The 16,010-nt window shown below is 44.3% G+C and overlaps 1 protein-coding gene across 2 annotated transcripts in view; it reads right to left on the bottom strand.

Moving 5' to 3' along the window:
- LOC137536115 (glutathione S-transferase omega-1-like) overlaps window positions 1–16,010 on the bottom strand; it is a 79,724-nt gene that overhangs the window by 31,308 nt on the left and 32,406 nt on the right. For both annotated transcript variants that reach the window (XM_068258168.1, XM_068258169.1), the window contains one exon: window positions 9,914–10,136. In XM_068258168.1, the coding sequence (XP_068114269.1) occupies window positions 9,914–10,136 (223 nt within the window). The remainder of the gene's footprint in view (window positions 1–9,913; window positions 10,137–16,010) is intronic.

The following is a 16,010-nucleotide window of genomic DNA, read 5'->3' as shown; positions in this document are numbered from 1 at the left end:
TCATGTGTGTGTATGTATGTATGTATGTATCCTAGTCTAGGGCCAATTTTTAGGGGGAAGCCAATTAACTTATCTGTATCGTATGTTATTGGGATGTGGGAGGAAACCAGAGTGTCTGAAGGAAACCCACACAGACACAGGGAGAACATACAAACTCCTTGCAGATGTTGACCTGGCTGGGATTCGAACCGGGAACCCAGCACTGCAAGGCAAGAGCGCTAACCACTATGCCATCATGCTGCCATACTACTGTACTACATTGTACTGCCATCTTCAGCAGTACTTCACAGAGTATGTAGTCATGTCACTGACTATCCTCTGAGGAGCTTACAATCTAATCCTGCCATAGTCTAATGTCCTACCATATTATTATGTATTTATATAGCACTGGCATCTTCTGCAGCACTTTGCAGAGAACATAGTCATGTTACTGACTTTTCTCAGGGGCGCTCACAATCTAATACCTATCACTATTTTGTGTGAGAGAACACTGGCTAATGTGTGGAGTTTTTTTTTTTTGGGGGGGGGGGGGGGGGACATTTCCTACTTGCTTGTTTAGGGTCACTTTACTCATACCCGGGGAGAAAACATGGCCCCACCGACTTTGGGTTGCACTCTTGCTAGGAAATTTTAATTGGCCACACCCACTGTATTTTATGGATACGCCCACTGCATTCTGTGGCCACGACCGTTTTTTACGCGCGCCGCCATAGGTTTGGGGTGCCTAAGGGAGCCCAAACCCTAAATACAGCCCTGCCGGGCACGCAAACATGCCCAAGTTTGGTATCATATGAACTGGCCTAGTCTGAGAAATATGAATATGTGATGGTCATGTGTGTGCGCAAAGCGTAAGCCGAGATATGGCAAATGTCATATTTGGTGGGCCTAGAGCACCACTCCAGGGAGCTCACTGCCCCTGTCCAACCCCTGGGCTGTACATGAGGCTCCACCCAAAGGGGGGCATTGTTCAAAAGTGTTTGCAAGGGACCACTCCCGCAGTCCTCCACATTCCATCTGTACAGAGCTGTCTGGTGCTAGCCAGAGGACACATGGCTAGCGGCCATCTTGATCGGCCATCTTGTCTGAGCTGAAACAAAGGACATCTTCCATATTGCTTGGATTTTAAACTTTGCTGAACTGAACAAAGGGAACTCTACAAGTTTTCCCAGAACGGGCATATTTCCACAAACCCTAAGTAAGTACCGTGTTTTTACTGTTTTATTTGTAGATCTAGGTTCAGACAGTCAGCGGGCTCCTCTGTCCCATGGTAACAGAGGTGGTGGCAGTTATACCCTGAACTAGTGTGTAAAGTTGTAATTATCGTACCTCACAGGCTCCCTTCTGGTTTGTCTGCGGCCAATTCCCAACGGTTCCTGCGCATTGACTGCGACCAGAGTTCACACGATCCGTGCGCTGGCACCGCTTGGAAGGCCATTTGCGGTCTGACCACTAGGGCTCCTGTGACACTTTGCTACTCTGATAAGGTGTGTTAATGTTGATAAGGTGTGATATCTTTGATAAGGTGTGATATTTGAGTTATCAAGGTTTAGTGAATCTATGTGCGTTGCTTAACATGTTGTGAACTGTAATGGACACTGCACACAATATAACATACACGTTAATTCAAAGCCTGCATGCATGTGAGTTGGCATGCAGAATTATTCTGCACTGTAATGGACTGCCAAGAATACCGTTGCTTGGCAGTCCTGCAGATCTATTTGACATCAGTAGTGTCTGAATCACAGACCAGAAACAAGTACGCAGCTTATCCAGTCAGACTTCAGTCAGAGCACCTGATCTGCATGCTTGTTTGAGGGTCTATCGCTTAAGCTATTGGAGGCAGATGATTGGTTGGACAGCCAGGCAATCTGCATTGTTTAAAAGAAAATAAATAGGTCAGACTCCATATTCCTCTCACTTCAGGTGTGCTTTCTTTTGTCTGCACAGACAGTCACATCCATACTACAGCCTTGCTGACAGCACAGTGGCTATTTGGAATTACAGTTTACAGATTTTTGCAGGTATAGCACAGCAATATACTGTACATTCTGACACACAGAGCAGTTCTGCTTTATTCACAATGGCTGTGGGTTGTGGTAAAAACCATGGCCACTCATGTTAAGGCCCGGACACACCCTCAACAAAGCTGCCTGATTGATGTCCAACTTTAGTCCATTTTAGACTGTTGGACGGCAATCAGGCGTGTGTATGCGTCCAAACAACTTGACGAGCAACTGATAACAGGCATTGCTGGATCTATATTGTCCTACGGTAGTCTGATATTGTGCAGATGGTCCATGTATACAAGTCGTTTGAATGACTGTTAAATGACTTGTACATGTCTTCAATGTGTAGAGTTGGTCGTTTATCCGTCTGGATGTGTGGACATACAGGTGGTACATCAGGCCATGTGGTTGGTCGCGTCGTGTGGGTGGTTGTTTGCACATTGTGCGCTTGTTGAACGTGGGTCACACTTGTCTTTTTTATGTGCTTTTTCTGCACAGTAAAAAAACTTTGAAAGGAACCTGATGTGTGAGACCTATAGGTAGAGTGACCAGATTTTTGTGGGCTCAACCCGGGACGAGGCGGCAGGGGGGGGGGGGGGGGGGAGAGGGAGGAGGTGGCACCGAAAAATGGGCATGGCCATGACATTGTATGGGTGGAGCTAACGTAATGATGTAACAGCGAGGCATAAGAAAGCAGTGTTTACGCCATGATGTGGTCAAACGAGGATTCGCATCATGGGTGTGCAGAAACTGTGTGCTGCTGTTTAATAGTATACCATAAACCCAAAGCAGCAAACATAGGCAACTATGACCATTGAATAATAAATGCAGCAACAGTTACCCCAGACACCACAAAATAAACGCAATGGGCAACATAATGTCAGCACAAAATAAACGCAATGGGCAACATGTCAGCACAAAATAAACGCATTGTGGGAAACATTTCAGCACAAATTAAACGCAATGCAGGCAACATGTCAGCACAAAATAAATGCATTGCGGGCAACATGTCAGCACAAAATAAATGCAATGTGGGCACATTTCACCTGGAAAAAAAAAGCTTTTACTCACCTGACATCGCGCAGCTCCCCCGGACGATCCTCCTCCAATCTCCCGCGCTCACAGGCAGAGCAGGGCTACGGAAAGATGGCGCCCGAAGCTTTGTACTGGAGACACAAATAGTCTCCAGTACAGGGCTCCGCCTCCGGACGCCATCTTCCCGTAGCCCTGCTCTGCCTGTGCTTGCTGGAGGACAATGCAGGCTGCTGGAGCGGGGCTTCGGGGAATGAACTAGTGCAGCGTCTATGAGACGCTGCGGCTAGTTCATTCAGTATGGTGGCCAGAGTCCCGAGGCCGGGACATCCTGCTGCTAAAAGCGGGATGTTTCCCGGGACCTCATGCAGCCTGGGACAGCGCCCCCCGAAGGCGGGACGCATCCCGGGTAAAACGGGACGTATGGTCAGCGTACTATAGAAGCTGTCATATTTATTTCCTTTTAAACAATACCAGTTGCCTGGCAGTCCTGCTTATCTTTCTGGTCAGTAGGGTCTAAGTCACACACCTGAAACAAGCATGCAGCTAATCTTAAGGGCTCAAACCCACTAGCAACCTTTTCTAAGCGCTAGTGATCTGTAAAAACTCTTGCTAATGCAATGCTATGGGGGATTATTATAAAATAACATCGCTCAAGTGGGATCACACCCATAGCATTACATTAGCAAGAGCTTTTCAAATCACTAGCGCTCAGAAAAGCGCTTCTATCGGGTTCCAAGCCTGACAGAGTTGTCAGACATCTCATCTGCTTGCGGATCCGAGCTGAAAAACTAACTATAACAAGTAACTTGTCTATATATCTTATCTAAAGTTTATATACACAGCATATCTAGCTGCCAACAGCTTAAACAGATTATGATTATTTATTCCTGTGATACAATGAGGGCAGCCATGTTCTGTTTGTGCCACTGTCACAGGCTGAGGGCTGGAGATGCTATCAGCTTGCCTGTGTGTAAATTAATTCCCCTCTCCTCCTCCCCTCTGCCTCTGAAATCTCTGGCTAGTAACCTCTTCCTCCTCCTGCCCAGACTGAGCTCCCATAAGCCCTTGCTACAGTGCCAAGGCACTGGAAAAAGCTGTGGGCGAGGCTTGTTTAATTCATAGGTTATTAGAGTATTAAAACAAAACAAAAAAAGTATTTGGCTTGAGCAATGCCCTATAAACTATATGAAAGGAACACAATTATGCAATAAGTAAAAGTTTATCTCAGATCCACTTAAAGGCAAAGGATCAGCAGGACAGCCAGGCAATGTGCATTATTTAAATGGAAACATACATGTCAGCCTCCATATCCCTCTCACCTCGGGTCCCCTTTAAACTGCGCAGGTGCTGAATGCTACCTGCAACCGGAGCGCAACACCTGACTAGAGGAATTACCGGGCCAATTAGTGGAGTATGGCGAGGAGGCAATCAACCTGGAGGGGGCTGGAGGAAGCCCCAGGTATGTATAATATTTTTTGTATCCCCTGTCTCAGGTTTCCTTCAAGTTGAGTGCACTATTTACAAGAGAAAAAACTATAAACAGAACTACAAAGCCCAGCGAGTTCCCCACCAAAAGCGATCCTAACTGTAATAATGAACAAGCACTAATATATCCAACAATTACATTAACATTACAATAATCTGGAAGGCGTGATTTCTGGGAAGTCCCTTAAATAGACAGGCCCCACCTGTTGAATAGAGATGATCAATAAGATGCAAATTGTTCCAAAAGTATGCACATTTTTAAATTGATTGGTCCATTTTCAAGCTGCATAGATTTGCATAAAAATTTGCATAAATTAGCATCAACGCAGAACAATTTGCATATCTGTGATCATCCTTACTGCCAAATAATGAATCCCCACTCCAAAGGGTAACAGCTGGGGGAACATACAAGCCCATCCAACTCCAGACACCAGCGCAGGCAACCACAGGTGTCTCACCCACCAGGCAAGTATAAATTCTTGCCTAGAGCGGCAGGAGGAGGTAGGAGCGCTGCTGCACTGAGTAGTGAGAGAAGAAATGCCTCTCAGCTCACTCAGGTATCAAGTTTACACTACAGCAGCAGCTAACAGCAGTGCCTGACTCGACTCATAATTGATTCACTGACTGATTCATTCAGTTCCTTCAGCTCAATGATTCAAAGAACCACAGTAATGAGTCAGTGAGAGAAGGCTCAGAGTACAGCACCAGCTCCTGAGTCCTGACTCTTCACTCTTAACTGATTCATTCAGTTCCTCTCTCTCTGTTGCTGGTAACTGCTTGGATGTAGAGTGTAGCAGCCTCGTCTGGAGGGTCCGTGGGAAAAAAATCTGTCTGGTCTCTCCCCATTGTTATAATGACTGCATGTGCAGATAAGGTGTTAAACAGGTTGAAAAGTTTTGACAGTCCCTAGACTCCAGGAGGGCTGCTTTCTGACTTGTGTGAGAGATTGGGCAGGGACAGCAGTCCTATTACCGGCAACTAGTCTCTGTGTAATGTGGGACTGCAATACAGATTAGCTCTCTGCTCCATCTCCTGCTATTCTCAGTCTCACTGCATTCCTCCTCTCTCCGGGCTAGTGCACGCCAAAATCGCAATAGCAATCGCTAGCAATTTGCAAATGCGACTTGATAATTTGGGCTGAGGCTGCAATGATAACGGGCCTCAAGTCTATGTTTCCCCCCAAGCCAAGAGGTCCCAGTCCTCCCCTGGTAGCAGCATAGTGTGTGTGTATAGTGTATGTCTACTGTGTGCTGTGCGTGTATACTGTGTGTATAGTGTGTGTATAGTGTGCGTGTGTACTGTGTGTGTGTACTGTGTATAGTGTGTGTGTTGTGTGCGGTGTGTGTGCGTGTACAGTGTGTGTACTGTGTGCATGTGTATAGTGTGTGTGTGTGTGGTGTGTGTGAGTGCATGCCGCAATAAGTATATTTTATGGTGAAACGCTCTGCTGCAGTACAACTATTTTCTGGTGAACCCATGCCGCAATAAATGTATTTTCAGATTTTCTGGTAAAACGCTGCCGTATTATGATTTTTGGATGTCTTGGGGGAGGGGTTCACCACGGGGGTGGGGGTTTGGGGCTGGGGGGCAGTCACAGGGGGGGAGGGGGGGGGCGGGGCGCCACAGCATTTCTCGCCTGGAGTAACAAAATGGCTAGAGACGCCCCTGCAGGCAACACAAAGTACCGTATTACAGTGCTAATATGAGGGTAGGAACACACTAGGCAGAAATGGTAGCGCTGCGGAAAACGCAGCGAAAAAAACCCGCACATAATTCAAGTCAATGGGCCGCATGAAAAAATGCAGGTGTTTGCATGACCAGTGTTTTGTTTTTAGAAACGCTGGCCTTGCTGCATATTTTTCCAAAACACATTTAAAATGCACATAATGAAAGTCAATGGTGACGCACAGGTACTGTGTTTTAGTGCATTTCGTATGCATTTTGCATGCGTTTTTATATGCGTAATTTTAAAAAAAACAAGTTTGATGATGTATTTCTGCTTCCTGTTGACTTCCTAGTGATTTGCATAAATTGCATACAAAAACATATACAAAACGCATACAAAATGCATATGCGTTTTGTATATGTAAACCGCAAACACATTAAAACGCATGCAAAATGCAAGAAAAACGCTTGTGCAGGAAAAAAATGCAAAACCCACCGCTCTCAGCACTGTCACAGGGCCCTTAGTGGCCGGACCACACAACGCCCTCCAATCGGTTTCAGCACACAGACCATGCAATCTGTGGTCGCAATCGGTGCGCAGAAACCGCTGGGATTTTGGTAGCAGACCAACTAGAAAGGAGCCTGTGAGTTAGGGTAATTACAATTACACACTATGTTATGGGAAAAGAAATGCTAAGTCCTTGGTTTCAGAGTGGAGGACTCAGTGTCAAAGTCCAAACAAGCCGGATGCCAGCATGTCCTCAAGCTGGCAAGGGTGTAATCAGGATGATGTTTCAAAGTGGAGGACATTGATTTTGGGTCCTCTGCCATTTTATACCCCAGATCCAGTAGGAGGGAGTAAGGGCGGGAACCACACACCCCCTTAGAACATGAGATGAGTCCTCCTGGGGATCAAAAATCATATCTAACCATATATGGGCTCTATCTCACATTTTCTGGTCAGTCTGCATTTATCCAGCACAATGATGCCAAACACGAGAGGTAGGACCCCGGTGGTATCACCAGGTCACTTTCAAACTGCTTAACTGACAGCCCATAACTCCGAATGTTCTGAAACCTTCTCAGTACCAGTGCCAGGCAAAGCCCGGCACACTCTGTGAGTTTGGAGGGCCTGGCAGCCTTGCAACACAGGAAATATGACAAATATAGCAGTTTATAGATTATTATAGACAACTAGGAGTTACAGCAGGTCAATTCTAGGTGAAGGGCTTAATGAGGTGTCTTTGAAGCTAAGATAGCAGAGCTACGTGTCGGCTCCCCTGCTGAGATCGGGGCTGATGAGTCTCACTCTCTCTTTGCTAAATTTGTTCTTTTAGGCTACTTTTCTGACTTCATCGGATGGATGGGCCCTTAGCACAGCTAGATGCCTGGGACATTTTCCTGCTGAAGGCTTCCTGCCATTTGGTAAAAGGAAAGCAAACTGTCTTTTAAAAGAAGGAATGGCATTCTGATCGCTGCAATGACGGCACAAATCTAACCAAGAAGCGTTCAGAAAATCGACTGCGTGAATCTGCCCGTTCGCCTGCGCTCCTAACAGCTATTCTGTGACAGAGGGGTGGGCTCCTCGGGGCCCCTCTAGCCCAAGGGCCCCGATATGGTCGCTGCCTTTGCAACCCCTATCGCTACGCCACTGGTCATAATGGACATTCCTTGAGTTCCATTTCATGTCATGATGATGGTAATGGATGTGCTCTGTGATTTACACATATTTTTGTTCTTTATGACGAGTAACTGATTGGTCAAATTACAATCAGTTATTGAAAATAACTGTATTAATTATGCTGAGAAACTGAATGTAGAATAACGTGTGCTTGTCCCATGATCCCATCCTCTCCAGGTGAAACTGGAAGGCTCTTATTAGGATTTTTTATAAAGGAGCGGGGTACACATCTCAGACAAAGAACGTGCTCAAAGTGGACCTGAACTCTTGCACAGGACAGAAGTAAAACACAGATGAATCCACCGTGTATGTTTTTAGAAAGCTTAGCCGGTCTAATTTCCCCTCATATGTGACTAATCACAAGTGCAATTTGATCTCTCCGCTGTGTCTGTTCAGGAATCTTGACAGCCTTGGCAGAGCAGTTAATTTGTAAACACAGGATGTTAACCCTATGTCTGCTTTCTTGAAAGCAGGAAGTAGACACTACGGATTTACTGCAGGATTTCTATCAGCTTTTTCTTTAAAGGTAATTATGCTGTTGCTTATCTTTTAGAGGAAGTTCTGAGTTCAGGTCTGCTTTAAATGTGAAATGGGTGACAATTTGTGTGGTGGCTTTTATACCCGTAGTCTGGATTGCCCAAATGATACAGTAATGAAAGAGATTAGGTCTGATGAGATATGGGTTTACGCTCTCCTTTTAGTCATTCATTCACTGTATCTTCTTACAGTGCCAGACATCACATGAGAGGGTTGAGAACATTATGTAAACTCCCTGGATGTGTAGCAATCCACAGTCTGGGACAAGGAGCGCAATCTGTGCCAAAAGAGGTTTTTCCTCTGGTAGTCTAAATACTTTCAACACAACAGTTTGCTATTGCAGCTTCAGAAATTAACTGTTGTGAGGCAGGAAAAAAATGTAAGACAGAATAGAAAGTGATATCTCAACAGACTAGCCAAATAATGCAGCGTCTGAGAATAAAAAAGAAAAAACACACAGTAGAACACTGTACACTAGCTGCACTCAGGAATGAAGGCTGAAAACTCATTTTCTCACACAACATTCTCACCCCCATGGTTTAGTCTTCATGCCCTGTCCACCTCACTAAAACTTAAAGACCATAGCCAATTACTTTAGTACTAGCCGTCAGGATCAGGTTGCCTGCTGTACAGACACACAAGTATACCTGAATGGCACGTAATGTTTCCTGGGAGTACATTATGACCTTTCTACTGTATGGTGCACGATGGAGTGACTTATGGTGGGTGGGATAAGGAGGGGAACAATGTCCTAATTCATTGGTGTCAATTGAAGTTGCGACATGCAACATCTTAGGAGATCTCGGGAGACACCACTACACATGCTAGATTCTCAGCTGACACAGCCCTGGAACATATTTTATTTTTAAAAACTCTAAATTTGTTTATTTTTTTAATAAATATATATGCACGTCTATGTGGAAGAATTTCCCTCATTTTCTGTACTAAGAGGAAGTCAGTAAAGCTCTCCAAATAATCGGTTATAACGACAAATGAACCATTTTTTTGTAGGGTGGTGAAGTAATCTCTGATAAAGTTTATGTTAAAACCCTGTAAATCAATAAATGTCTAACAAATCTCCCCAATAAGACACAGGCAACAGTAAAACCCAAAGGCAGTTCTAAAGTCTTTCTACAATACTTAAAACTAAAATATACATTCTGCTGTTGGGCCTCAATATTCTTGCACACTTTGCCACATTTATGAGCAAGGATAGTAACATCTCATTTTCTGTTTCAGTTGCTACCTATCTGCTTATTGGACAAAAAACTCAGCAACACCATTGCTGATTCACTCAGGTAACAGGTTTCATATATATAAATCTGGTGTGCAGCTTGAGTTCCATGTTGGATAAAGGAACACACTAGGCAGAATCGCATGAGTTTTCCCTATAGGACATAGTGGATAATGCATATGCGATTCTGCCTATTGTGTTCCTACCCTCAAAGCTCTTGAATCTCCTTTACTTACCTACCAAAATACAGAATGGAACATTCATACATACCCCAGAGAACAGTTCCTGCACCATCTTCTGCTGGGCTTTTTCATAGGGATCAGATGGTGTCAACTTCACTCCAGGAAAGGCCTCATCCAGATAGTCACAAACAATTGGTGATTCATAGATGATCTTCCCATCAGAGGTCTCAAGGGTAGGTACCAGCCCCAGGGGGCTCTTCTCAAAGAACCAGTCTGGCTTGCTTTTCAGATTGATGTTCACCTCTTCATGCCTTGTAAGACAAAGCCCAGGAATTATATTGATATGTTGTACAGTTACTTCACCTTGTCGGTTTATTGTGATGTATGCAGTAGCACAGCACCCAAGATCATTCTCATCTACAAAATATTCAGACTAATACAGAAGACAATACAAACCAAAGATATAGTCAAATTTCATTTGACCAATGCAAGAGATCAGTAGGAACTGTACCGTTGATAAGGACGGTGATGTGAACATTGAACAAACACATAATGTAACATAATGGCCTCAATTCATAAAGCATTACCGCATGCGGTAATGCTGAAAACAGTAGACTTTCCCAAGCACTTAGCAAAGTGTCAATTCATAAAAGCTGTTAACGCATGAAAAACTGAAATTACGGAGCAGTGAGGAAAATTACCGACTTAGCTGTAGTTACCTCATGACATAACACATGTCAGTAAATTGTCAGCAAATGTCAATTCATAAAGCCTTCAACAAGCTGTAAGCCAGACGATAATTACCGACACCTCTGGTGAGGTCTTAACAAGTTACCGACACCTCTGGTGAGGTCTTAACAATGCAAAGTGCAGGGAGCTGAAAGTATGTGCAAGGAGCCGAAGTCTCTGTGAGTCTGTGCAGGGAGCCAAAGTCTCTGTCATTCATCTGTGCAGGGAGCCGAAGTCTGTGTGAATCATCTGTGCAGGGAACCGAAGTCTGTGTGAATCATCTGTGCAGTGAGCCGAAGTCTGTGTGAGTCATCTGTGCAGGGAGCCGGAGTCCGTGTGAGTCATCTGTGCAGGGAATCGAAGTCTGTGTGACTCATCTGTGCAGGGAGCCGAAGTCTGTGAGAGTCATCTGTGCAGGGAGCCGAAGTCTGTGTGAGTCATCTGTGCAGGGAGCCGAAGTCTCTGTGAGTCATCTGTACAGGGAGCTGAAGTCTCTGCCCGTCTGTGCAGGGAACCATAATTACAGCTTGTAACAAAAGAGAGATATCGCCACACTTCTGCTGTACCACTAAATGGGCTGCGGTAATTTACCGAACTTCAAAGGCAGTTGTGAAAATCTTTATGAATTAGCACACAAAGGTCTAAAATACAGAATGCGGTATTTTCCCTCCCAGATTTTTTTTTACAGCAAAGCCTTTTATGAATTGAGGCCTAACTCCCTTATTCAATTACAGATAACTTTTTCTCCTGAGTTTTCTCCCAGGAGATAGATTTTTATCTTATCTAAAAAAAGTTTTTTCAGCACCTATTTATTGAAATATTAGTAAAAAAAATAGATAACAAAAGTAATATGAAACATATTTGATTTTTTTTTTTTGCTTGCTGGGGGCTTTAAAGGTATTTTATTGACAAGGTATGAAAACATCTATGAGAATACTCAACATTTTAAACGTTAAGTAAGTTTGAAGCACCAACAACCAAGAAAATATTCAAAATATTTTTTCAATCGCAAAGTGTTAAAAAGTTATTTTAACGGGAATATGAAAAATTTATATCACGCTTTTCTCCTGGTGGACTCAAAGCGCCAGAGATGCAGCCACTAGGTCACGTTCTATAGGCAGTAGCAGTGTTAAGCTCAACACACACCATACAATCTTGGTTGTACAGATCTACCAAATCTATGTAGTATAAGGGCCAACACATTGAAAATACCTTGAATGATTGATTGGATAAGCTCTTATACTACATGAAAGTACCATACAATCTTGGTTGTTCAATCTTACCACTTTCATGTAGTATAAGAGCTTATCCAATCAATCATTCAAGGTATTTTCAATCTGTTGACCCTTATACTACATACATTTGGTAAATCTGTACAACCAAGATTGTATGGTGTGTGTTGAGCCTTAGGGAGTCTTGTTCAAGGTCTCCTCACCGAATAGGTGCTGGCTTACAGAACAGGAAAAGCCAAGATTTGAACCCTGATCTCCTGTGTCAGGGGCCCTTAACCATTACACTATCCAGCCACTGCATAAGGGCCCTGGTAATTAAATAAGGGCCCATGTTTAATTGGGAAGGATTATATATAGATATCTTTGGTATACAGGGCCATACCAAGGAAAAAATTATTTAAATCATCTGAACTCAAAAAACTCAAAGCTAAACCAGAATGTGAAAAATAATTTCAGTGTTATTATACGTTTTAACCCAAAGAATGTACGTAGAACCAAAACTAATTTAAAGCAAACCTATGAGATTGTGGGGAAAATGTCAGATACTTACCTCGGTATAATCCAGAGGCTTCCTCCTCCCGACCACCCTGGATGTTGGATCTCCTGAAAGTTGAAAGCTGAGGCTCCATCCATAAATGAGTGCAGCTGCACTCTGCAGCCACAAAAAAAATGATGTGCTACTGTGCAGGTGCAAGGTGTTCTGTGCAGTCTGTCCACACTTGCTCATGGACGGGAGTGCGGCCATGCACACCACAACAACAAAGCCTTTGCCAACAAGGTTCCAAGGCTTCCAGAGCGGGATCGGTGGAGTTGAGGATGATGGGGGAAGCCTCTAGATTATCCAGATAATTCCTTCCATTTTTTTTCCCTTTATGTACATTTTAAAAAGGTGTTTATTTTAAAGAGAACCCGAGGTGGGTTTCCAACATGAATATTAGGACACCGAGGCTTGTTCTGCATACTATCACCAGCCTTTGTGTCCTTGCTCTGCTGTCCCCCAAATGCTAGCGACACGCAGATTGTCGCTAGCTGGCTGCTTACATTGATGCTGTCATTTACCTTCCGCTCCCCCGCCTCCTGCATATCGCCATTCCCCGCCTGCGTCCCTTCCCTCCCCACCTCCAAAAGCCAATTGGAGGAAGTTTATGGAGGCGGGGAGGGTAGGGACGCAGGTGGGGGGTGGCGATATGCAGGAGGCGGGGGAGCGGAGGTAAATGACAGCATCAATGTAAACATCCAGCTAGCGACAATCTGCGTATTGCTAGCGTGGCGGTTTTCATATTGGGGGACAGCAGAGCGCAGGGGGTGCCTGGGGGTGCAGTATAAGGACACAAAGGCTGGTGATAGTATGCAGAACAAGCCTCTGTGTCCTAATATTCATGTCAGAAACCCACCTCGGGTTCTCTTTATTGTGATAAATGTCATGCATGTTTAAAATGTACTGTTAATGATAGACACCAAATACATCTTGAGTTAATTCAATAAGAGAAAAGCTATGACACTGATTTCTTTTTTTAACTGGTGGGAGGACACTTATTACTTAAATATTGGAGGCCCTTGTGGGCACCAGTATGTGGTAAAAACCACAATGCTCCTTAAAGGGACCCTGAGCGCTAATTAAAAAATAAATTTGGCCTTACCTGGGGCTTCCTCCAACACCCATAGCCAGCGAGGTCCTCTGGCACCCTGTTCCTCCTTCTCCTGGCTCTGGTAATTGGCGACTTTGGGTGATGCCTCAGGTAACTTTGGTAACTTTGGCGACTTTGGGTGATGCCTCAGGTAAGTCCAAATTCCATTTTTAATTAGCGTTCATAGACTCTTTAAAGACTAAATATTGTGAAAAATATGAAATACATATATATAAATGTATATTTTTCTCAGAGTAAAATGCACAAAAAATGTATTTTTCGTATGCTGCTGGCATTTACAGTAGGTATTGAAAATCTAACAGATTTTGAACTAGTCCACATTCTCTGAGGCGATTCTGAGGGTTTTCTGTATATTCAAAAAGCACTTACTGAACGGCATTTGCTCAGGCTAACTGCCAAAATAGTGTGCAAACGTGTAGGGTGGCTGGTATCTTTGTATAGGTCCCTACCAGGGAGTACTTCTGTAAAGAAAAAAGGATATACTGAGAATCTCCAATGAGGAGATGGTCTAGTTCAAAATCTGTCAGATTTGTACTACCTACTGTAAGTGACAGTGACAAAGAAAAAGTAATTTATAGCATTTTGACTCTGGGAGAAATGTACATTTTATGATTTGTACTTTATAGTGTTTCATGATAGTAGTCCTTTAAAGGAAACCAGAGATGAACGTTTCACACAAAATAAACATATCAGTCGATAGCTTGTAAAGAATAAATGCTCTACCTGATAATTTCGCCGCTCTGGTGGACCTTTTTGAATGTTTTTTATCCATTATTCCTCCAGGAAAAATCCAATATGGCTGTCGGCTCATATCCCTTCTGCTTCCGGGTTATGAGTTGTTCTGGATGTGCTGTCTAGGCTCTATGAAACTATAGATAAGCAGCCTTTCATCTGTGTGCTTTCAACTTTATTATTCTGGTATGCTGCGTGGCTGCCTGTAGGAAGTGTCTCTCATAGGAATGAAACTGCACAGATAATAATGATGACTGAGCCACACTTGTCTTTTGTTTCAGAGCTTCTTTCTCAGCAGAGCGTCCCCTCCCATGTCATCAGAGCTCTGAGTATGCAAAGCAGGAAAGCTGAGCCAGGAGGGGGCGGGCTTGGGCTTGAAAAGACTTCACAGAAGACTGACTCTATATACTGACGCTATAATGATTCCAGGTCAAACCTAGACTGAATGCTCAGTCAGGGATTCTTATCAGAGCTGATAACAGGCATATTTAGCAGAGAAGAATTAAACAAAAAGCAGGGTAGGTGTTTACTGTCATGCTCCCACTAATAAATGTAGTAAGATACATGAGGGTGCTTGGTCTCTGGTTCTCTTTAACCTCTTGACGACCAGCTAACGCCGATTGGCGTAAACTGGTCGTCTGCGGGTTACCATGGAAACGGCCGCTCGAGCGGCCTTTCCATGTCAGTTCACGGAGGGTGTCTCCGTGAACAGCCGGAGAGCCGCCGATCGCAGCTCTCCGGCAAAATGTAAACAGGCGGGGAAGAAATCCCCGCTGTTTACATCATACGGCGCTGCTGTGCAGCAGCGCCGTAAGGCAGATCGGCGATCCCCGGCCTCTGATTGGCCGGGGATCGCCGGCATATGATAGGCTGAAGCCTATCCTTCAATGCGCAGGACGGAACTCCGTCCTGCGCATTACGGAGAGAGGGAGGGAGGGGGGTAAGGAGCGTGAGGGCAGAAATGGCTGCGGAGGGGGGCTTTGAGAAGCCCCCCCCCCCGCAAAACGCAGATGGCCGGCGGCGATCAGACCCCCCCAGCAGGACATCCCCCTAGTGGAGAAAAAAGGGGGGTAGTCTGATCGCCCTGCTGGACTCCTGATCGGTGCTGCGGGCTGTAGAGCCCACGCAGCACCGATCAGTGTAAAATCCACTGGTCGGCAAGTGGTTAAGTAATGCTTGTATGAGCACATTTACAATATGCATAAGGTTTATGTGGGACAATGTCTCTGAATGGGAACTACTATGAGAGGTAAGAAGTACATACAAGGTTAAAAAATGTAACATGTAGAGCATAAAGGGAGGTGGGACTGACTTCTTCTAAAACACCACCAATAGTGCTGGCACAATAACAAGTTAATTAGCACAGGGTGCTTCAACAGGTCACAGGCAGCCCACTTCACCAGGGGCAAACACTGTGTGCTGTGCCTTACTTGTTTACACCTCTTGTCAGCCTCCCATTATGTTTTATATACCGTATATACTCGACTATAAGTCAAGAAATTTAGGTCTGAATCACTAAAGAAAAGTATGGGGTTCGATTAGTATTTGAGTCAGACCAAAATTTTTGACTCATAGCCAAGGGGCTTAGTAGAGCGAGCTGCAGCGGTTAGCATGCTTTATAACTCCTACCCACCATCTTTTTTTGCTGGGAAAAGCACTAAATTGTATAGCTTATGTTTGATATGAGAAGGTTTAGAGGCATCCATTGCCTGTGAGACATGGATATTTTTACCAGCCAATGGCTGCAACACTGAGTAATGTGTGAGGTATTAGTGACATTTCCATTTGCACCAATTTACCCAGTGGTAAGTGACAATTTTTTTAAAAGCAAAATGCCAAGAAA

Source organism: Hyperolius riggenbachi, chromosome 10 (assembly GCF_040937935.1).
Source record: "Hyperolius riggenbachi isolate aHypRig1 chromosome 10, aHypRig1.pri, whole genome shotgun sequence".
Lineage (NCBI taxonomy): Eukaryota > Metazoa > Chordata > Amphibia > Anura > Hyperoliidae > Hyperolius > Hyperolius riggenbachi.
This window is presented reverse-complemented; position numbering and strand designations above follow the sequence as displayed.